The sequence below is a fragment of the Oreochromis niloticus genome, unplaced genomic scaffold (genome assembly GCF_001858045.2).
Source record: "Oreochromis niloticus isolate F11D_XX unplaced genomic scaffold, O_niloticus_UMD_NMBU tig00002015_pilon, whole genome shotgun sequence".
NCBI lineage: Eukaryota > Metazoa > Chordata > Actinopteri > Cichliformes > Cichlidae > Oreochromis > Oreochromis niloticus.
Window position 1 is genome coordinate 708,551 of NW_020327533.1, and position 23,983 is coordinate 732,533.

General features: G+C 41.5%; 1 protein-coding gene across 1 annotated transcript; it reads left to right on the plus strand.

Moving 5' to 3' along the window:
- Positions 1-5,638: 5,638 nt before the first annotated feature.
- Positions 5,639-7,414, plus strand: LOC112844897 (protein NLRC3-like; the record flags this gene model as incomplete). Its single annotated transcript, XM_025904501.1, has 1 exon — positions 5,639-7,414. A coding segment is annotated over one exon (1,776 nt), but the record flags the coding sequence as incomplete, so codon positions are not given.
- Between the last annotated feature and the right edge of the window lie 16,569 nt (positions 7,415-23,983).

Consider the following 23,983-nt stretch of genomic DNA (forward strand, 5'->3'; position numbering starts at 1 on the left):
AGCACACACGATGGAAAGGAGGATTTCAGCTGATGTGCACATGAATGATTTGTGTTTCCTCTGCAGGTGAAGGTAGAAGGTGTGTGTGAGCTGATGTGAATTGAGCAGCATGGATCAGTGTGAGGACAGAGAGGAGGGAGTCCCTCCCTCTAAAAGCACTCTGTGTGGGGAACATGAGAGCCAGACCAAAGCTCAGAGGTGAGATGACCATCTCTAACTGTCCATGACTCTTCTCCATGTCACAGCTCAGCACTCACATCACTGCTCCGTCATTATTCACAGGAACCAGCCTGGACCTCCACCCAGCTCTGTGTCCTGTAAGAGTGATGTTTTGATGGACGCCATTAGAAGATCTGAACAAAGACAGTTAATGTCAGTGTATAAAAGGCATAAAATCATATCAGCTATTTGTATATAATGAGACTTTTATTAAAGATTTAAGATCGTTGTTTTAGGATCCATCAGAACCTCAAAGCTGGACCTCCACCCAGCTCTGTGTCCTTAAAAAGTGACTGGTCTGCAGATCACCCCATTAATTTTAAAGTCCATCCTCCATCTACTGCAGAGAGGTGAGCTGTTAGTAACATGAAATGCTTGATGTTGTTGGATAAAACTCCAGTGCAAACATGTCATTCTCTCAATCTCGTTTAAACTGTCTCTTAAATCTTAAACATTAAACACTACATGTATAAAGGCTAATTTACAGGTTTGAGTGCTGCTCTGAAAAATAGTCCTAGATTTAACTGCCTGAAGCTGGATTTAAGAAATAAGCATTCAATGTTTTAGAACAAGCATATGTTGGGTATTTACTGACACTACTAATACGTTAGGGAAAAAATAAGGACAATAAAACTAAAATGCAGTTTAAGAGGGACACTGTTGTACTGCCAATCTTAAAAAACAAGGAAACATTGTTCACTCTCCTTTGGTCTCTTTGACAATAGGTGGTTAATTGCCAGCTGACATAAAACAGTAAAACTTGTCAGCTTTAGTACTCACTTGTGTAGAGTCATTTATGAATGATCACAGTGCTGAGATGAGAAACTTCTTTTTTGTTTGTTTGTTTTCCCCCTTAGCACATCCAACTACTTTACAAAATAACGTGTTACTACACATGCATCACACCAGAAATACAACTATGACTTTACCAAAGTGCAATCGGGAACCCCGACATCCATCACAGTGTGGCATGTCTTCCTCAGAAGCTCGGTGTTTTCCGTTAAACAGATCAGCCTTTTCTTATTTCTACCTAGGTTGGAAGAAGGTCTAACAGGAGAGAGATGATACAGAAACATGACATCCATATAAAAAATAATTAAACACGTTTTCAATGTACAACTTTTGAAACTTTTATATAAAAGATCTGCACACTCTTCCCACTGAAACCAGTGATGAAAACAATATTTAAACTAAATATATTTTGGATAAATTAAAGCATTATGAAAGCTGTCCTTGGTTCCCTTTATTTTTTACTTCTTTCCCTATCAGATACTGCCCTGCATGATAATCAGGACAGGTGAGAGGTTCCCTGTATGCAGCTGTTATAGATTGCGTTGGAGATCCTTCTGCAAATACACAAAGAAAATATCTAGAAATTGTTTTAAATGTTTTCAGCTGTCCCTTCGGGACAAAAGCATGGACCTCAGCTGCATTAGGTGGCAATATAACTCATTCAAAGGTTAGCTAAATTTGTCTTAAAATGTTTTAAGGTTCTACGTTATGCTAACAATTGTTCAGCTGGATATTTGAGTGATATAAAAACCCAGTACTTTGAAAAGTTCATTTACAGACCTCTTCACTTCGGCCATCTGCCATCTTTTCCAAATGGCTTATTTTTTGCAATGAATCCTGGGATAGGGTGAACCACAAAGTATACACCTAAGCCATGATTAAAATCCAGGGAAAAGGAGGATACTTTTGGGGGATGCATTTTGAGGAGGCTTCAGATTTGAACAGCCATCCTTGCTTTCTGTATATTAAGGGCATGCTTATCATGTTGACTTCAATGCACTAAGTGAAGCTATTTAAAAACAAAGAAACAAAGAAACACTACTATTATGCAATTAAATCAGTAAAAAACAAAAAATACATAAAGAGAGATTTTATTCTGATATGAACTAAAGCTCAATATCTTTTAAAAAGTCATATATTATATTATAAACAAAGTCTGCTTTGTATAAAAATTCAGGAAAATCATTATTAAGTTTAAATCAGGCGTGTGTTCTCCTACAGAGAGGTAATTGTGTGTAAATGTTGTTGTGCCTCAGTGTCTGTGAATAAATCCTCCATCATGTTTAATGTCAGTTCAGCTCTGTTTCACATACATTTCTATGTTCATATCTGAAGCGGGGTGTGTGTTGGAGTGCTTCTACAAACACAGCAGTCAGAGTGTAAAGAATGGATGTTGTAGGAGGTGTTCCTGTAGTGTCCAAACTAACAATTCTGGGTCAGTGGCTCAAAGTTTTATTAAAGCATGTACATGGGGTGGCTGTAGCTCAGGTAGGGGTGGCTGTAGCTGTGGTGGCAGAGCAGGTCAGCCACCAATCAGAAGGTCGGTGGTTCGATCCCAGGCTCCCTCCTGGCTGCATGCCAAATATCCTTGGGCAAGATACTAACCCCATGTTTGCCTATTGGTGGTGATCAGAGGACCTGGTGGGGCCAGTGTCCGGCAGCCTCGCCTCTGTCAGTGGGCCCCAGGGCAGCTGTGGCTACAATGTAGCTTGCCATTGCCAGTGAGTGAATGTGTGTGTGAATGGGTGAATGACTGAATGTAGTGTAAAGCGCTTTGGAATCCTTAGGGACTGAGTAAAGCGCTATACAAATGCAGGCCATTTACCATTTACATTCTTACTAACACAGCACACACACACAAAAAAAAGAAAATCAACACTTGCCCCATTTCTGCAGTCTATCCTTCAAGCTCGGGTCCTCTACCAGAGGCCTGGGAGCTTGAGGGTCCTGCGCAGTATCTTAGCTGTTCCTAGGACTGTGCTCTTATGGACAGAGATCTCGGATGTTGTTCCAGGGATCTGCTGGAGCCACTCGGCTAGCTTGGGAGTCACAGCACCTAGTGGTCCGATTACCACTGGGCGATCGTGGCTCAAGAGTTGGGAGTTCGCCTTGTAATCGGAAGGTTGCAGGTTCGAGCCCCGGCTCGAGTCTCAGTCGTTGTGTTCTTGGGCAAGACACTTCACCCGTTGCCTACTGGTGGTGGTCAGAGGGCCCGGTGGCGCCAGTGTCCGGCAGCCTCGCCTCTGTCAGTGCGCCCCAGGGTGGCTGTGGCTACAACGTAGCTTACCATCACCAGTGTGTGAATGTGTGTGTGAATGGGTGAATGACTGGATATGTAAAGCGCTTTGGGGTCCTTAGGGACTAGAAAAGCGCTATATAAATACAGGCCATTTTACCACTGGTACCACTGTTACCTTCACCCTCCACATTCTGTCAAACTATACCCTGAGCCCTTGGTATTTCAAACACTTTTCGTGTTCCTTCTTTCTGATGTTGCTGTCATTCAGAACCACTACATCGATCACTACGGCCATCTTCTTCTGTTTGTCTACCACCACTATTTTCGGTTGGTTAGCCACCACCATTTTGTCCGTCTGGATCTGGAAGTGCCACACAATCTTAGCTCGGTCATTCTCCATCACCCTTGGGGGTGTCTCCCATTTTGACCTCGGAACTTCCAGGCCATATTTGGCACAGATGTTTCTGTATACTATGCCGGCCACTTGGTTATGGCGCTCCATGTATGCCCTGCCTGCTAGCATCTTGCACCCTGCTGTTATGTGCTGGATTGTCTCTGGGGCATCTTTACACAGCCTGCACCTGGGGTCTTGCCTGGTGTGATAGACCCCAGCCTCTATTGATCTTGTGCTCAGAGCTTGGACCTTTGCTGCCATGATTAGTGCCTCTGTGCTGTCTTTCAGTCCAGCTTTGTCCAGCCACTGGTAGGATTTCTAGATATCAGCCACTTACTCTATCTGCCGGTGGTACATACCGTGCAGGGGCCTTTCCTTCCATGATGGTTCCTCGTCCTCCTCGTCTTTCTTGGGTTTCTGTTGCCTGAGGTATTCACTGAGCACTCGGTCAGTTGGGGCCTCTTCCAGATGTATTCGTGGATGTTCCTTGTCTCATCCTGGACTGTGGTGCTGACACTCACCTTCCTTCCGCTTAGCGTACAGCCTCAGGGTGCTAGACTTGGGGTGAAATTCTCCATGCATGGTCAGGAGCTTTCTTGTCCTTATGTCTGTGGCTTCTATCTCCTCCTTTGGCCAACTTATTATACCAGCTGGGTACCTGATCACGGGCAGGGCATAGGTGTTGATAGCCTGGATCTTGTTCTTACCGTTTAGCTGACTCCTCGGGACTTGCCTGACCCTCTGCAGGTACTTGGTGGTTGCAGCTTTCCTAGCAGTCTGTTCATGGTTCCCATTCGCCTGTGGGATCCCCAGGTACTTGTAACTGTCCTCTATGTCTGCAATGTTGCCTTCTGGTAGCTCGATCCCCTCAGTTCTGACTACCTTCTCTCTCTTTGTTATCAGCCGACTGCACTTCCCCATTCCGAATGACATCCCAATGTCATTGCTGTATATTCTGGTGGTGTGGATGAGTGAATTGATGTCTCGTTCACTCTTGGCATACAGCTTGATGTCATTCATGTACTCGAGGTGGCTGACAACTGCTGCGTTCTGTAGTCGGTATCCGTAGCCAGTCTTGTTAATGATCTCACTGAGGGGGTTCATGCCCATGCAGAACAGCAGTGGGGACAGAGCATCTCCTTGGTAGACTACACACCATAAACCCAAGGTTCAATAAAATTTTAATGAGAATTGGAGAAAAGGCAGGAGCCAATCACTTAGGTTCCCAGGGTGGATCACACACTAGGTGTAGAGTCAAAAATATATTGTGATAATAGTTAAAATGTAAACAAGAAGCAGTTGAAATACATTTACTATTTTTGATAATTTGAATTCACACAGATTTAATGAGAATTCTTCATGGCTCCTCCATAGGGTGGACCAGGAGAGCTCAGAGGGTCCCAGTGGTCAGTCTCAAACACACCTGGACTCCATATTTATGGTCTGTACATGTACAACAACTACTTTTACATCTATTATGTTCACAGTCATCTCCAAGCTGCTCTCTGTACACCGGTGGGTTGTCAGTGTGTCCAACATGGATCTGATGTTTGCCTCCATGATTTCAGTCTGATTGGCTCATTCATAAATTATTCTGTTCCAGCTGCTGGAGGACAACATCATCACTTTTGTGAAGAATGAGCTGAAGAAGATCCAGAAGGTTCTGAGTTCAGATTACCCAGAATGCTTAGAGAGTCAGAGGGAGGATGATGAGCAGAGGAGGGGCATCAGAGAGGCATTTGAGAAGATCACAGTGGACTTCCTGAGGAGAATGAAGCAGGAGCAGCTGGCTGACCATCTGCAGAGCAGTAAGAGGATTTCTGTAAAGATTTAAGCTGCTGGATGAATATAACATTTATACAAATGCTTGATGACTGGAACATTTGATATTGTCTTAAGAGATGGACCAACCAAACATCTATGCTTTAAGGAGATGAGACGTAATGTTTTGAATTGTTTTTTCAGAAACTGTTTTTACAGTATGTCAAAATAAACTTAAATCTGCACTGAAGAAGAAGTTCCAGTGTGTGTTTGAGGGCATCGCTAAAGCAGGAAACCCAACCCTTCTGAATCAGATCTTCACAGAGCTCTACATCACAGAGGGAGGGACTGCAGAGGTCAATGATGAACATGAGGTCAGACAGATTGAAACAGCATCCAGGAAACCAGACAGACCAAAAACACCAATCACACAAGAAGACATCTTTAAAGCCTCACCTGGAAGAGATGAACCAATCAGAACAGTGCTGACAAAGGGAGTGGCTGGCATTGGGAAAACAGTCTTAACACAGAAATACACCCTGGACTGGGCTGAAGACAAAGCCAACCAGGACATCCAGTTCATATTTCCATTCACTTTCAGAGAGCTGAATGTGCTGAAAGAGGAAAAGTTCAGCTTGGTGGAACTTGTTCATCACTTCTTTACTGAAACCAAAGAAGCAGGAATCTGCAGCTTTGAAGACTTCCAGGTTGTGTTCATCTTTGATGGTCTGGATGAGTGTCGACTTCCTCTGGACTTCCACAAAACTACAATCCTAACTGACCCTAGAAAGTCCACCTCAGTGGATGTGCTGCTAATAAACCTCATCAGGGGGAAATTGCTTCCCTCTGCTCACCTCTGGATAACCACACGACCTGCAGCAGCCAATCAGATCCCTCCTCAGTGTGTCGACATGGTGACAGAGGTCAGAGGGTTCACTGACCCACAGAAGGAGGAGTACTTCAGGAAGAGATTCACAGATGAGGAGCAGGCCAGCAGGATCATCTCCCACATCAAGACATCACGAAGCCTCCACATCATGTGCCACATCCCAGTCTTCTGCTGGATCACTGCTACAGTTCTAGAGGATGTGCTGGAAACCAGAGAGGGAGGACAGCTGCCCAAGACCCTGACTGAGATGTACATCCACTTCCTGGTGGTTCAGGCCAAAGTGAAGAAGGTCAAGTATGATGGAGGAGCTGAGACAGATCCACTCTGGAGTCCAGAGAGCAGGAAGATGATTAAGTCTCTGGGAAAACTGGCTTTTGATCAGCTGCAGAAAGGAAACCTGATCTTCTATGAATCAGACCTGACAGAGTGTGGCATCGATATCAGAGCAGCCTCAGTGTACTCAGGAGTGTTCACACAGATCTTTAAAGAGGAGAGAGGACTGTACCAGGACAAGGTGTTCTGCTTCATCCATCTGAGTGTTCAGGAGTTTCTGGCTGCTCTTCATGTCCATCTGACCTTCATCAACTCTGGACTCAATCTGCTGGAAGACCAACAATCAACCTCCAAGATATTTAAGCGAAGAAATTCTTTTGAGAGAAAGGTTTTATTCCAGGGTGCTGTGAACAAGGCCTTACAGAGTCCAAATGGACACTTGGACTTGTTCCTCCGCTTCCTCCTGGGTCTTTCACTGCAGACCAATCAGACCCTCCTACGAGGTCTGATGACACAGACAGGAAGTAGCTCACTGACCAATCAGGAAACAGTCCAGTACATCAAGAAGAAGCTCAGTGAGAATCAGTCTGCAGAGAAAAGCATTAATCTGTTCCACTGTCTGAATGAACTGAATGATCGTTCTCTAGTGGAGGAGATCCAACAGTCCCTGAGATCAGGAAGTCTTTCCACAGATAAACTGTCTCCTGCTCAGTGGTCAGCTCTGGTCTTCATCTTATTGTCATCAGAAGAAGATCTGGATGTGTTTGACCTGAAGAAATACTCTGCTTCAGAGGAGGCTCTTCTGAGGCTGCTGCCAGTGGTCAAAGCCTCCAAAAAAGCTCTGTAAGTAAATATGTTCCCTATATTTTCATTTCTTAAAATGCTGATTCAAATTCTCAACAAACTAGGCCAAAATATTACAACTAGACAAATAAAGAAATTAATTAATTAAAACATAAATGGTATATTAGGTTTGGCAAAAAACTGTAACTCCGTTGAGTGAAATGATTGTCAGAACTCAGTTGTGTCAGGTGTGTGAATGAAGTTCCTCTTCGTTTTACCTACTTCGTTTTTTCATAACCATATCAGATAATAATTTTGTCTTGGAAGATTAATATCTTTAAAAGCCTATAATCCTCCCAAAATTTGCAACATCCTAACACCTCACCTGCATCGAGATAACAACCTGGAGTTCACTGCTGTCAAAACTATGGAGGTGATTGTTGGCTTCAGAATGAAAGCACAGTCTTCCTTTATGAAGAAGGTCAGAGGATATACTTTCTGTGGCAGCTAAAGAAATTCAACCAGCCAAAGTCACCCATAGTGCACTCCTATTCCTCCATCAATCTATTTTCACCTCCTCTATGACTAACTGGAATGGTTCTGTCACTACCAAGAATATGGACACATTGCACCATGCAAATTCTTCTGCTGAAAAGGTGATTGGCTGCAATCCACCTTCCCTCCAAGACCTGAACACCTCCAGAACACTGACAAGGGCAAGGAAGATAAATGTGGACCACCCACCCCAAACATAATTTCTTTGTGTCACTCCCCTCTCTCAGGGTCCCAGGGCCCATCACAGACTTGATGGGACACAATGGTTTCCTTCATGTCTGTGAAGGTTGTCAGTCAATCAGGTCATCGTAGTCTAAGGAGCTTGAAAAGAAAAGCGTCTGGACTTCTTTAAGTTGCTTGAAAACGTTTCACCTCTCATCCGAGAAGCTTCTTCAGTTCTAAGGTCAAATGGTGGAGAGTCCCAGGTTTAAATCCAGTGGGATTAACTCCCCAAAGAGGGACAAAAGGACCCCCTGATGATCCTCTACCTAATTCAATTCAATTCAGTTCAATTCAATTTTATTTATATAGCGCCAAATCACAACAAAAGTCGCCTCGAGGCGCTTTATATTGTACAGTAGATCGCACAATAATAAATACAGAGAAAAACCCAACAATCATATGACCCCCTATGAGCAAGCACTTTGGCGACAGTGGGAAGGAAAAACTCCCTTTTAACAGGAAGAAACCTCCGGCAGAACCAGGCTCAGGGAGGGGCGGGGCCATCTGCTGTGATTAGTTGGGGTGAGAGAAGGAAAACAGGATGAAAGACATGCTGTGGAAGAGAGCCAGAGATTAATAACAAGTATGATTCAATGCAGAGAGGTCTATTAACACATAGTGAGTGAAAAGGGTGACTGGAAACGAAAAACTCAATGCATCATGGGAATCCCCGGCAGCCTACGTCTATTGCAGCAGGGAGGATTCAGGGTCACCTGGTCCAGCCCTAACTATATGCTTTAGCAAAAAGGAAAGTTTTAAGCCTAATCTTAAAAGTAGAGATAGTGTCTGTCTCCGGAATCCAAACTGGAAGCTGGTTCCACAGAAGAGGGGCCTGAAAACTGAAGGCTCTCCCTCCCATTCTACTTTTAAATACTCTAGGAACAACAAGTAGGCCTGCAGAGCGAGAGCGAAGTGCTCTAATAGGGTGATATGGTACTACAAGGTCATTAAGATAAGATGGGGCCTGATTATTTAAGACCTTGTATGTGAGGAGCAGGATTTTGAATTCAATTCTGGATTTAACAGGAAGCCAATGAAGGGAAGCCAAAACAGCAGAAATCTGCGCTCTCTTTCTAGTCCCTGTCAGGACTCTTGCTGCAGCATTTTGGATTAACTGAAGGCTTTTCAGCGAGTTTTTAGGACATCCTGATAATAATGAATTACAGTAGTCCAGCCTGGAAGTAATAAATGCATGAACTAGTTTTTCAGCATCACTCTGAGACAGGATATTTCTAATTTTAGAGATGTTGCGCAAATGGAAGAAAGCAGTCTTACACATTTGTTTAATATGTGCATTGAAGGACATGTCCTGGTCAAAAGTGACTCCAAGGTTCCTCACAGCATTACTGGAGGCCAAGGTAATGCCATCCAGAGTAAGAATCTGCTTAGATACCATATTTCTAAGATTTTCAGGGCCGAGTAAAATAACCTCAGTTTGATCTGAATTAAGAAGCAGAAAGTTAGCGGCCATCCAGGTCTTTATGTCTTTAAGACATTCCTGCAGTTTAACTAATTGGTGTGTGTTACCTGGCTTCATGGATAGATAGAGCTGCGTGTCATCTGCATAGCAGTGAAAATTTATGCTATGTCTTCTAATGATGCTGCCTAGGGGAAACATATATAATGTAAACAGAATTGGTCCTAGCACTGAACCCTGTGGAACACCATAATTGACCTTAGTGTGTGAAGAGGACTCTCCATTTACATGAACAAATTGGAGTCTATTAGATAGATATGATACAAACCACTGCAGTGCAGTACCTGTAATACCTACAGCATGTTCTAATCGCTCTAATAGGATATTATGGTCAACAGTATCAAACGCAGCACTAAGGTCTAGCAGAACAAGCACAGAGATGAGTCCACTGCCAGAGGCCATAAGAATATCATTTGTAACCTTCACTAAAGCTGTTTCTGTGCTGTGATGAGCTCTGAAACCTGACTGAAACTCTTCAAATAAGCCATTCCTCTGCAGATGATCTGTTAGCTGTTTGACAACTACTCTTTCAAGAATTTTTGATATGAAAGGAAGGTTGGAGATTGGCCTATAATTAGCTAAGACAGCTGGGTCTAGAGATGGCTTTTTGAGTAAAGGTTTAACTACAGCCACCTTGAAGGCCTGTGGTACATACCTGATTATTAGAGATAGGCTGATCATATTTATGATCGAAGAATTAATTAATGGCAGGACTTCTTTGAGCAGTTTTGTAGGAATGGGGTCTAAAAGACACGTTGATGGTTGGAGGAATTAATTATTGAAGTTAACTCAGAAAGATCAATTGGAGAAAAAGAGTCTAACTTAACATCGATGGTACTAAAAGTAGCTGTAGATAAGATTACATCTGTGGGATGATTATTGGTAATTTTTTCTCTAATGATAAAAATTTTATTTGTGAAGAAGTTCATGAAGTCATTACTAGTTAACGTCAAAGGGATGGTTGGCTCAGTAGAGCTCTGGCTTTTTGTCAGCCTGGCTACAGTGCTGAATAGAAACCTGGGGTTGTTCTTATTGTCTTCAATCAGTGACAAATAGTAAGATGTTCTGGCTTTGCGGAGGGCTTTCTTATTAAGCAGCAAACTATTTCTCCAGGCTAAATGATGATCCTCTAAATTTGTGACACGCCATTTCCTCTCCAGCTTACGAGTTATCTGCTTTAGGCTACGTGTTTGAGAATTATACCACGGAGTCAGGTACTTCGGATTTGAGGCCTTAGTTTTCACAGGAGCTACAGTATCCAGAGTCGTACGTAGTGAGGAGGTAAAATTAGTAACAAGATAATCGACCTCTGTTGGAGTAGCGTTCAGATAGCTGCTCTGCTCTATGTTGGTACAGGGCATTGAAGATGATAACAGTGGGTGGATTATATTCTTAAACTTAGTTACAGCACTTTCAGAAAGACATCTACTTTGATAAAGTCTACTCTCCACTGCTGTGTAATCAATTATTGTAAATGTAAATGTTATCAGGAAATGATCAGACAGCAGAGGGTTTTCAGGAAACACTGTTAAATGTTCAGTTTCTATGCCATATGTTAAAACAAGATCTAGAGTGTGATTAAAGTGGTGGGTGGGTTCTTTTACATTTTGAGAGAAGCCAATTGAGTCTAATTTCTGATTGCTTAAGCACATTTTTTGTAACTATTGGCTATTTCTGCAAAACCCTACACACAAATAAGAAAACCTGTCACCCAATTCTCAAAACATTGTAGTTCTCTTGCAAAAGCAAACACAGCTAGATTAACTCTTCACACCTTCGTAAAAATGGTGTTTTCGTATCAAACAGTACACACAAGCCATCATCTACTAAGCACACAATGCGCCAACTGCACACTGATGGTATGAATACAAAACACATCTGGCTTTTGCTTTCTCTGTGTACAGATGTCAATTTGAGGTCACACTTTTGTCATAGTGTCATGTAAACATACAAGGATCCAAACTTTAAGTATTGGTGTTTATTCACACTCATCAAAACCAAGACAAAGTCAGAACACAAAATAGGAATTTCACAAAAAATAGGGAAAAAAAAGACAATCAGCCTACATCATGTCGTCTTTCTGGGTCCGGCCACAAAATCTCGTCCACATCGCATGCGATATCCTCCAGTCCAAGGCACCGGGGAAAATATCTCCTTGAATGCCGTATCCAGGCCTGACATGATGCCTGGTGAATATCTCCACATGCCTCCATTGCCTGTAAAAGGGCTACCTGTTGATGAGGATGACGGTCGTACACTTTCCAGCGCCAGGCAGAGAAGAACTCCTCGATGGGATTTAAGAATGGAGAGTATGGAGGGAGGTTGAGTGCCATGAAGGATGGGTGGTCTGTAAACAAGTTGCGGACCAAAGCAGCCCTACGGAAACTAACATTGTCCTATATGATGACATATCGGGTCTGCTCTGGTCTCTGAACAGTGAGCATGTCATGAAAGGTGTCCAGGAATGCAATAATGTGTGCAGTGTTGTATGGGCCTATGGTTGCATGATGGTGAACAACACCATTTTGGCTTATAGCTGCACACATGGTTATGTTACCACCACGTTGTCCTGGGACATTGATGATGGCACGGTGTCCAATAATGTTCCTGCCACGTCTCCTGGTTTTACTGAGGTTAAAACCGGCCTCATCCACAAAAAGTAGCTCATGTCCCATTGCATCTACTTCTAGTTCCATTACTCTCTGGACAAGACAAAACAAATGCAACACATCAGGCCCATGCACAGCACTACAGTATGCACTTCCAAATTCAGAACCAATGACACTAGCTTACCTGCACATAGTCATATCGCAGTTGCTTTACACGTTCTGTGTTTCTCTCGAAAGGAACTCTGTAAATTTGCTTCATTCTTATTCTGTGGCGCGCAAGTACACAACTTAGTGTAGAAATGTTTGCACTGTGTATATTTTGAAAGATGGTGTCATTATCAATTATGTGCTGCTGTATTTCGCGCGGTCTTATTGCATTATTGGCAATCACCATGTTCACTATATGGGTCTCTTGCTCTGGAGTAAACATTCTGCCTCTGCCCCCAACATCTGGACGTCTGGCAATTCTGTAAAGTAACAATTTCAGTATTTTTGCATGTATGGTACTGTTGTGTTTCTCATTAGAGTATGGCAGTGCTACAAAGTACTTACCGATTCTCATTTCGAAATGTCCTAATGGTGCCTGCCACAGTGTAGCGGCTCAGTTTAGGCTGAACCCGTTGGCCAGCTTCCCTCAGGGTCATCCCATGGTTGATGACATGGTCCACTATTGTAGCTCTGATGTCATCAGTTATTCTGTTTCTTACTCTTCTTACCCTTCCTCTTTCCCCTCCTCGTCCTCTTCTTGCTCCTCCACGTCCTCTTTCTCCAACTTCTTCACCTCCACGTCCTCTCCCTTGGCCTCCTCTGATTCTCACTCTTCTCACTCTTGCTGCTCCTTCCATTGAACTCCACATAGACAGCTTACCTGTGGCCTGTTTATAGTGCTTAGGCTGATTGCAAAGTGTACTAATTATCTAAAACAGTTTTCACATGTGAAAGTGTGCCAGACAGTTGGCAAAATAGTGTTAATGATAGCCATACATGTGTATAATTTTGCTAGGAGTGTGTTGGAAATTTGGTAATTGAGTGTAAGCAGTGAATTGTGCCTACAGGTTTGCAAAGTGTGTGTTACAAAATGGCAAACTGAGTGCAAAGCAGTGTTTGTGCTTTTAGTTTTGCAAACTCAGTGAGTGGTTTTGATATAAGTATTAATAGTTTTAGAAATTGTGCTATAAAAATCACAGTTAGGGTTTAAGCATTCAGAAAAAACTGTAATAGATTAAATGCAATGTTGAGGCCCCTAGAGACAAAGCACGTACAAACTCCAAAACCCATTTCTCCAACACTGTTAAATGTTCAGTTTCTATGCCATATGTTAAAACAAGATCTAGAGTGTGATTAAAGTGAAGGGTGGGTTCTTTTACATTTTGAGAGAAGCCAATTGAGTCTAATAACAGATTAAATGCCATGTTGAGGCTGTCATTTTTAGCATCTACACGGATGTTAAGATCACCCACAATAATTATTTTATCTGAGCACTAAATCAGATAAAAAGTCTGAGAAATCAGAGAGAAACTCTGTGTAAGGCCCAGGTGGACGATAGATGATAACAAGTAAGGCTGGTTTCTGAGTTTTACAGCTGGGGTGGACAAGGCTAAGCATCAGGCTTTCAAATGAATTAAAAGTCTGTCTTGGTCTTTCGTTAATTAATAGATTGGTGTGAAAAATTGCTGCCACACCGCCCCCTCGGCCTGTGCTTCGAGGTTTCTGGTAGTTAGAATGACTCGGGGGTGTTGATTCATTTAAACTAACATAATCATCCTGCTGCAACCAGGTTTCTGTAAGGCAGAGTAAATCGATTTGTTGATCGATTATTAAGTCATGTACTAACAGAGACTTGGAGGAGAGAGACCTAATATTTAATAATCCACATTTCACTGTTTTACTCTTTGGTTCAGATGTGGATACTGTATTGTTCTTTCTTTGTGATTTTTTATGTTTAAGTTGTTTATTGCTCACATGAGCCAAGGTGTGAAAACGTGTGTGGGTCACAATCAGCCAGGATTTCGGGTGAGCCCATTGTGAAACCTGGCCCCACCCTATCATGCGATTTCCTGATGTCAGATGGCCCAGGATGTGAATGGGCGCTAAGGCATCTGGGAAGGGAACCTAAAACTGGATTATAGATGGCAGACAGTTGGTGTCGTAAACCACCGCCTCTGTTCAAAGATGGTCGCTCACAGTGGACGTAAACTGCTTCTTTCACTCCTCTTTCAAACCATCTGTCCTCTCTGTCCAAAATGTGAACATTGGCATCCTCAAAAGAGTGACCTTTGTCCTTTAGATGCAGATGGACAGCTGAGTCTTGTCCCGTGGAGGTGGCTCTTCTATGTTGTGCCATGCGCTTGTGAAGTGGCTGTTTGGTCTCTCAAATGTAGAGATCTGTGCATCCCTCACTACACTGTACAGCATACACCACATTGTTAAGTTTGTGTTTTGGACTTTTGTCTTTCGGGTGAACCAGTTTCTGTCTGAGTGTGTTGCTGGGTCTGAAGTACACTGGGATGTCGTGCTTGGAGAAAACTCTCCTGAGTTTCTCTGATACACCGGCTACATGGGGGATGACAATGTTGTTGCGTCTGTCTTTCTTATCCTCCCTCGCTGGTGTCTGGTCTTCTTTTCTGTGCATCTTTGCTGACTTTATAAATGCCCAATTAGGACAACCGCATGTTTTAAGTGTTTCCTTTCCATGTGTGTGTTCCTTCTTTTTCCCTTCAGGCTGTCATTACATATCTGTAGCAGTAGCTGGGTACTCTCCCTTTAAAAGAGCCAAGAGCCTTTCTCTCCACTTCCTCCATGTAAAGGCTGGCGACAATAGGGGACACGGGGGGGACACGTGTAGAAGCCCTCGTTGTATTTGAAGTATGTTGTGGTAAGGCAGAGGTCTAACAGTTTGCAAATCTGATCGGGTGTGAAGTTGGTCCTGTCTTCCAAGGAGCCGTCTTCTTGTAGTCGTTTTCTGACAGTCTCCACTGCCTCCGTGGTGGGTATGCAAGTGAAGAGAGAGACTACATCAAAGGACACCATGGTTTCATCTGGACCCAGGGTAAGTTTCTGGACCTTGTCAGTGAAGTCGGTGGACTTCTTGATGTGATGTGGGGTGTTCCCCACAAGAGGTGCCAGGATGGTAGCAAGGTGTTTCGAAATGTTGTAAGTGGCTGAGTTTATGCTACTGACAATGGGTCTGAGTGGGACACCTTCTTTGGGGATCTTAGGAAGTCCGTAAATGCAGGGTATGGCATCCCCTGGGTAAAGGCGGTAATATGTAAGGCGGTCAATGATTTTGTCCTTTTCAAGGTTATGAAGGCAAGCTATGACTTTCTTTTTGTAGCTGCTTGTGGGGTCTCGCTTTAAGGCTTCATAGGTATTGTTGTCACTGAGGAGAGTAGTGATCTTTGTGTGATAATCCGTCGTGTTTAGGACCACGGTGGACCTTCTAGTGATGTGTCATTCACGAATGAAACGGCTCTTAGAGCCGGATCTTTGAAATGAACAACGCGAGCCGGCTACTTATTGGGAGCCGTGAGGTTTTTTTTCTTTCTCTCACCCTCTCTCTCGCACTTTTTTTCTGCTTCACTCTGCACGTGAGCCTTGTGCTTTGCGCTGGGAAGAGGGGCGGTAGTTACACTCGCAGTAGCACAGGAACAGAGCGGGAGGGAGAGACAGAGAAAGAGAGGCAGGGACAACGTCACATTAGAACGGTAAAGTAATCATCCACAACTATTTTCAGTTGCGGATGATAAAGGATTCAGAAAGTTTATAAATGCAGGCCTATATGACAGAGAATCTGCATCTTCTTTCTGTTTTCATATTTTAATTTATATTTAATTGTGTTGTGGTTCGCAGTGTTTTGTGTTGTTTCACTTTAAATTTGTTTAATAGGAAAAAGCTGAAAATTTAAATAGTTAAAAGTTGAAATGTAAATAGTTGTTTCTTGTATTATATGATTTATTTATTACATTTATATGGAGTGAATAAATAAAAGTATATTTATGGTAACCACTAGAGACAAAGTCTAAGGAGCTTGGAAAGAAAAGCGTCTGGACTTCTTTAAGTTGCTTGAAGACGTTTCACCTCTCATCCGAGAAGCTTCTTCAGTTCTAAGGGTCAAATGGTGGGGAAACTGCCACTGGGTTTAAATCTGGGACTCTCCACCATTTGACCCTTAGAACTGAAGAAGCTTCTCGGATGAGAGGTGAAACGTCTTCAAGCAACTTAAAGAAGTCCAGACGCTTTTCTTTCCAAGCTCCTTAGACTACGATGACCTGGATGACTGAGAACCTTCACAGACACACTAGAGACAAAGCACATACAAACTCCGAAGCACGTAAAACCCCCGAAGCACGTAAAAACTCCAAAACATGTAAAAACTCCAAAACACGTAAAAACTCCATAGCCAGAGTTGGGGAGTAACGGAATACATGTACCGCCGTTACGTATTTAAAATACAAAATATGAGTAACTGTATTCCGTTACAGTTACCGTTTAAAAAGGTGGTATTTAGAATACAGTTACTTTGTTGAAATAAATGGATTACATGGTGGTCCTCTGTAATTTTGGTCATTCCACGCCACGCATTGTGGCTGGAAACCCAAACAAAACACGTGAGACGAGGCTGTTAAAAAAAAAAAAAAAGCGTCCTGTTGGTGGCGTTAGTCAAACAATGGAGCCTGCACAACAGAGTCAGCAGTGCACGTCGGCCAGGAATGCGTTTCAGAGTTGGAAGTTCATACACCATTTCATGTTCAAAGAAGAAAGGGATGGGCGAAATTTAACAGTGCAATGCAAACTCTGCTTGCCAGCAAAGAAGATGCTCTCCACGTCAAAAGACTCCACCTCCAACCTAACAAAACATCTGAAGGTAAGTTATTTTAAAAAACTAACATTAGCATACTGCAAATATCTTATTTTAGTTGTGGTAGGTACCTAGGCTATGTTCCACTTCAGTAGCTTCGAAATAATATTGCGGTGATTTTAGCTAACATTGTTAGCTGGCGTTAGCTAACGTTAGTTCATAGACTGTTAAACTTGATAGATAGCATTAACGAGCTGTAAATTATCGTGTGCAGTTGTGAAAGCAATCCCAAAATGATTAACAGTAGAGTGGACATTAAGGTTGGGCGAGATTTAAAAATTTTCCAACCGACAATCGTCAGTCAAACGATAACCAACATAATCGCGCAGGTGACTTGTTAATGGGCGGAGCAATGTAATAATGTACGGACTGATTTGCGCATTTAGAACATAAATAGAAAGTTTAGTTTGGGGGGGGATATTTTATCTTCTTTTCTTGTTGGAGTTTCTGTATTAACATAGCTACTTTTTGGATTATTCATTTATTTATTCGAGATGCACCAAATTGCACAAAAAAACTTAACTTTCCCTCTGATATTTTTTTTTGGTCGCTGGAAGTGACATTTTGGTTTTTAACTTATTTGTTTTTTGGTCGAGTATCTAAGACATAAACACTGGAACACAGTTAAAATGGAGAAAGAAATCAGTTTCTTTGTATCCCTCCCCACCATTGTGGTTTGTTTATTCAAATTAATTTTTTTGTTTTTTCCTGAACATAGACTACTGCTTTTCTTTCATTCTGTTATGAGTTTGAGTAAATGAATCGCTGCATTTGTTCATGCTGTTAAAACACCACTATCATATTTTCCATTGACTGCTTCTCCTACCTTCAACCAACATTATTATTATACTTATACTCATGGGCAAAAAAAAAAAATCCTCTTGTAAAAACAATCGGCAAAAGGCTCAACTTATTGTTGATAGTCGAGATATTCGTCCAATTGCCCAACCTTTTTGCAGTGATCTCGAATACAAAACTATTTCTTCATCAGTAATATTTTATCTTTTGGTCGGTCTCTGTCTCTTTTTTTTTTTTCAGAGGTTGCATCCCAGGGTTATACACAGTTTATCCAAAGCAAATACATTGGATCATGGTGATGAACAAAGTGGCAAAGACACAGCCCCTCCTCCTCTCAAACAAGCCATCCTTAGCACTCCAGCCATCACCCAAATGAGAGTAAATTCCTTGTTATATGACTTCATAGTCAATGAAGTGCAGCCCTTTTCTACCGTTGAGAACACCTCATTCCTTAAGATGTCTTGATGCATTCTCAATTATCCAGGAAAGTAAATCTCCAAAAGTTGAATCTGTTCATCTGGACGTAGAGTTTTGTGGGAGAAACGTTTCGTCACTCATCCAAGTGACTTCTTCAGTCTCAGCTGACTGCAGGTTTCCCCAACCCTTATAAACAGTACATTTTCATAATGACTGAAACCAGCCCACTGAAGGAACAATGGGCTGTGAGGTCAATTTCACCTCACTGCCCATTGTTCCTGCAGTGGGCTGGTTTCAGTTGGGGAAACCTGCAGTCAGCTGAGACTGAAGAAGTCACCTGGATGAGTGACGAAACGTTTCTCCCACAAAACGCTACGTCATGCTGAATTCCAAATCCAAGGCAAGGTTAGTGCTACAGTCACAGACAATGGGAACAATTTTGTAAAAGCTTTCAATGAATATGGAGATTCAGAAACAGATGATGATCTGGAAGACACAGATGATGTACAATTTGATGATGTCACTACAGTACTTGAGGAGGAGCAAGAACACGAGGAGCTGAACTTCTTTTTGCCACCACACCATCGATGTGCTGCGCACACACTAAATCTCATTGCCACTACTGACCTTGATAAAGCTGCTTCACAGCAGGGTGTTTCCAGAAAATTATATAGGAGTGCAAAGGCAAAATGTGCAGCAATCTGGAATAAGGCTCATTGCTCATCAGGTGCTTCTGATGTAATTGAAGAAATTGCCCAAATGAGATGTGTTGTACCTTCAGTGACTAGGTGGAGCTCAGAGTACCTTGCAATCGAGAAGCTAATGAATCTACCTGAAAGTCAGCTCAATGAAATCTGTGGACAACTGAAGGTGGCAAAACTGCATCCTCAAGAGACAGTGTTTCTCAAAGAGTATGCAGCCATTCTGAAACCACTTGCCTACTCAGTCAACCTGCTCCAGGGGGAAAAGAACTGCTATTTCGTATATGTGATTTCCACCCTTCTCAGTCTGAAAGCCAAGTTATCTGAAAAGCTGACACAAGTGCAATTTTCAACTCACATCCTCTTAGCGATCATCAAAGCAATTGACACTCGATTTGCAGCTGTATTAGCCTCCCATGAAGCAAGGATGGCAGCATCCACCATCCCAAAATTTCAACTCTGGTGGCTTGCTGATGATGAGAGAGAATCCATGAGAAGAACAATGGTCCAAGAGGCTTGTCTCCTCAACACAGAACCTTCTAATGATACCAGCACCACTGGACATGCCTTGTTGGGAAATGAGCCGGAAGATGATGATAACGACAGCTTCTTCAGTTTTCAGAGTACACAGGTGACCTGTTCTACAGCGGAGGATGAGGTACAGAGGTATCGTCAAGATTCAGATAAGACATTGACCTCATTAAAGGGATATCCATTGATCAGAGCCGTCTTCTTAAAATACAATACAACTCTGCCGTCAAGTGCTCCTGTCGAGCGTCTCTTTAGCCACGGAGGACTTGTTTTCACCCCACACCGTAACCGCATGACAGACAAACACTTTGAACAGGTGCTCTTGCTGCGTTACAACCACCTTTACTGGACTGTAGACTAGGCGAAACAGATGTAGGTAGTCTGCTGAATCTATCTTGGTATTGTTCACAGATAGGGCTTGCAACCTCAGTATTTTGTAGTCTTTAGTATTTGTTTTTGGCATGCAAAGGCATGCAACAAAGAACTGTCCAAGGTGTCAGTGCTGAACTGCTTGGTTGAAAACCTTAATTGGCCCCAAAAATCAAATAATTGGCTAACAATTGCAGTAAACATATGAGGTGCTGCTTTTTCAATGTTAAATGGCAATAAGGTAATGTTGCTGAGTTGCATTAAAACAGTGGTTCCCAAACTTTTTTTGCTAGACCCCCCTTTCTTTTACAAGAAAAATGTTAGTCTAATCAAATAGACTATTACGACAAGGCTGGGATGGTCCATTTGGTAAAGTAAATCTGTTGGGCATCTTTCTTCGCCTTTAGACAATAATTCTGATGGCAAAAGAGCCAAACGGAACAGGTAAAAAAGAGAAAAAAAAGGAAAAGAAAGGCAAAGGCATCGCGGTGTGATTATTTTACATGTAGTTGTCTTTTTTTCCCTGTGTAATAATATTCAACATTGTTATCAACACATTTTTCAAAAAAATGCCTCTCTGTGCAAAATGGGTTTAAAAACATAAACAACTGTGGGAAACTGTTAGTCCATGATTTGAACAGCCCAGCGCTGCTCCCGACACACGGAAAACCAATTCTGCAGGGGAGACCTACCTTGGCACTTGTGTAGGTGAAACCAAAGAGAAGACATGCTTCACCATATTTTCTAATCTTTGGCTTGGAATGAAGTTGGTTTGGAAACATATTCAGCTATGCCTCATCTCCTGCCTTGCGTTTGTGGATGCGCCCCGTGCTAGCAATGTCCAAGCGTTTCGTCCCCCCCCCTTTTCATACCGCGCCCCCCCTGCAATGGCTCAGGTGGGCCCCACACTTTGCAAAGGTCTGCATTAAAACATATATTGTCTTGTTATAAAAAATATATCTAGGGGTAAGGTTTAAAATGTAATTTCTCATTGTTATATTGAGTTTGAATATTTGAGTTGTATTGAAAAATCTTTTGTAATTTAAAATTATTGGTGGAAGAATAATATTGACAGTAAATGCCAAAATAATATATTTTTAATTTTTGAGTATAATTTTATATATTGCCTTTTTTGTCCTAATAAGAAAACAGTCATTGAAAATGCTGATATTTTTTTCTCCTTGTGCAATGCTACTTTATATTTTAACTAAGTGATGTTGGTGACCATAACAGTAAATACTTTTCAATGGCATATTTTATGTTTGTCTTGTTTGTCTTGTCAGCTTTATAAATAAATTAAAAAATGTTAAGGAAAGACAGTGCTTTTTTATTATCTTTAAGAAGACAAAACAGCTTATACAAACATACCCAAGTCTTTGCTCTTCTACATTACATATATTACCTTAAGTTGGGCTTAACAGCTAATTGGTAAAGAAAAACAAACAAGGATTTGCAGGATGTGATGGCGACATTCGTGTAGTTGTAAAAAGCATGACAATATATTAAGTAATCCAAAGTATTCAGAATACGTTACTCACATTGAGTAACCTAACCTAACGGAATACGTTACAAAATACATTTTGGGGCATGTATTCTGTATTTTGTACTGGAATACATTTTAAAAGTAACCTTCCCAACAGTGTCCATAGCACACTCCAAAGCACAAACTCCGAAGCACGTCCAAACCCCGAAGCAGTACAAACCCCGAAGCATGTACAAACCCCGAAGCACGTAAAAACTCTGAAACATGTAAAAACTCCAAAACATGTAAAAACTCCATAGCACGTACAAACTTCAAAGCACGCCAAAGCACGTACAAACCCTGAAGCACATACAAACACCAAAACATGTAAAAACTCAGAAGCACATACAAACTCCAAAACACAACAGAAGTGTTAGAGGATGCTAGGCGCAGTGTTGAGCTTTTGTTACCTAGTGGCTACACAAGCCAGGAAGTATCAACAACCAGATTTGGTGTGTGGTAGTAAAAGATAAATGAAAATTTTTTTGAATTATTTGAATATATATGAGTGCTTGTGTATAAATACACAAACAATACACATATGTTTTTAATTGTGTAATTTAAGTGATCTAGGTAGCTCTGTTTTGGAAGTTCAGTTAACACTAGAAATGATCTTTTGCTTTGGAGCTTGTACGTGCTTTGTCTCTAGAGGCCACCGTATACATTTATATACAAACATATATAAATAAAACCAGGTTTTTTTTACTTTAGTAATTCCTTTTGTGCATAATTTTATATTGTTGTTAATAATAAATTAATTAAAGCAACAAAACAACCTGAAAAGCTGGTTTGGAGATGAAAGAGCCGGTTCTCTAAAAAGAGCTGGACATCCTATCACTAGCACCTTCCCTTATCAGCTCGCAATATAGTGATGTTGTGGTCTTTGCTCAGGAAAGCGACGGCGTTTTTTTCTTGTATTGTGATGTTGGACGGAGGGACTTTGGCACTGGAGAGGGTGGCTGAGACTTTCATCCTGATCTGCTCTGCTTCTGTCTGTGATAATTTATTAATCCATATGGCAGTTTCTGTTGCTGTGATGAGGTCCACTATGGGCAACTGTTGCAGAGAAATGGCAAAAATTGTTTGTCGTTGTGTCCTTGGGCAAGACACTTCACCCGTTGCCTACTGGTGGTGGTCAGAGGGCCCGGTGCCGCCAGTGTCCGGCAGCCTCGCCTCTGTCAGTGCGCCCCAGGGTGGCTGTGGCTACAACGTAGCTTACCATCACCAGTGTGTGAATGTGTGTGTGAATGGGTGAATGACTGGATATGTAAAGCGCTTTGGGGTCCTTAGGGACTAGTAAAGGCGCTATATAAATACAGGCCATTTTACCATTTAACACACCTGTGCTATAATTAACAAAATCCACACTAGATTCCTTTCCGAGTACTTTGCACATTATGTTCTCATCATTTTGCTCTATTTTTTAAGGTTATTCTAATATTTTAAATACAGTAGTTTTTAGAGACATTCTTACTTCCTATTCTGTAAATAACTTTACTGTCTGAAAGTTACAGGTTCAAAACACTAAGTCCAACATTATAACCCACAAAGCATGTATTGAATGTAATATTTCATGAATCAAGGCACAGCTCACAAGTACTGAATACAGCCCTGCACAGGGCTTCCTGAAACTGGCAACTTCCACTTGGGAGGGTGGCTTCAAAGTTGAAAGTGGAAGGAGCTAAAATTCATTGTTGAAACAAGGTATTTTAGCTTTTGCTGATAGAGGTCAAACTGGGCGGTCGCATTAAGGTTCACTTCTTGATTTACTGTATGTTGAAATTATAATCACAGATAGTATAAATACAAAAGTGACCAGCAGGACATCATGCCTATGCCAAATGTTACTGAACTGAATTTCCATCCTTTTGCAGTTGGACTACTTGACTTTTACCCTCTCACTTATTTAAATTTAGACTACATTTAAATATTGTTAACAATTGTTAGTAAAAGCAATTAAATAATTCCAAGTTATTTCATTAAACATGATGAGAACATGATAATGTATTTTGTTGTGTCTATGTTGAACAACTAAAGTGATTTACAATTATCAAAAATGTTGTCTTTCAGACTGGACAGCTGTAACCTCTCAAGCAGATGTTGTGAAGCTTTGTCCTCACTGCACAATTTCAAGTCCTTTATTCTGAGAGAACTGGACCTGAGTAACAACGACCTTGAGGATTCAGGAGTAAAGATTTTCTGTGCAGGACTGGAAAGTCCTCTTTGTAGACTGGAAATTATCAGGTCAGACTTTAGACATTAATTTTTTTTATTATTACATACATAGCTACTGTTTATATAATTTGCAACTGATGTGTTATTTTTTTTTATTTTCTTTTAAATCATTTCATATTCACATTTCTGGTTAAAAACAATAAGCAAACAAACAAAGAAAGGTCATTTCATACACTAGTCAATTCTGATAGTTAGAGCTACTGTATTTTATTGTTGTGACACCAATTTCCCTTTGTTTTGGATTACAGAATTAAGATACAGATCCCGGAGATAGCAGGAAATTAAAACAAAATATATATTTATTTAAATACCACACAAATATGTTGTTCAGTATTTTAA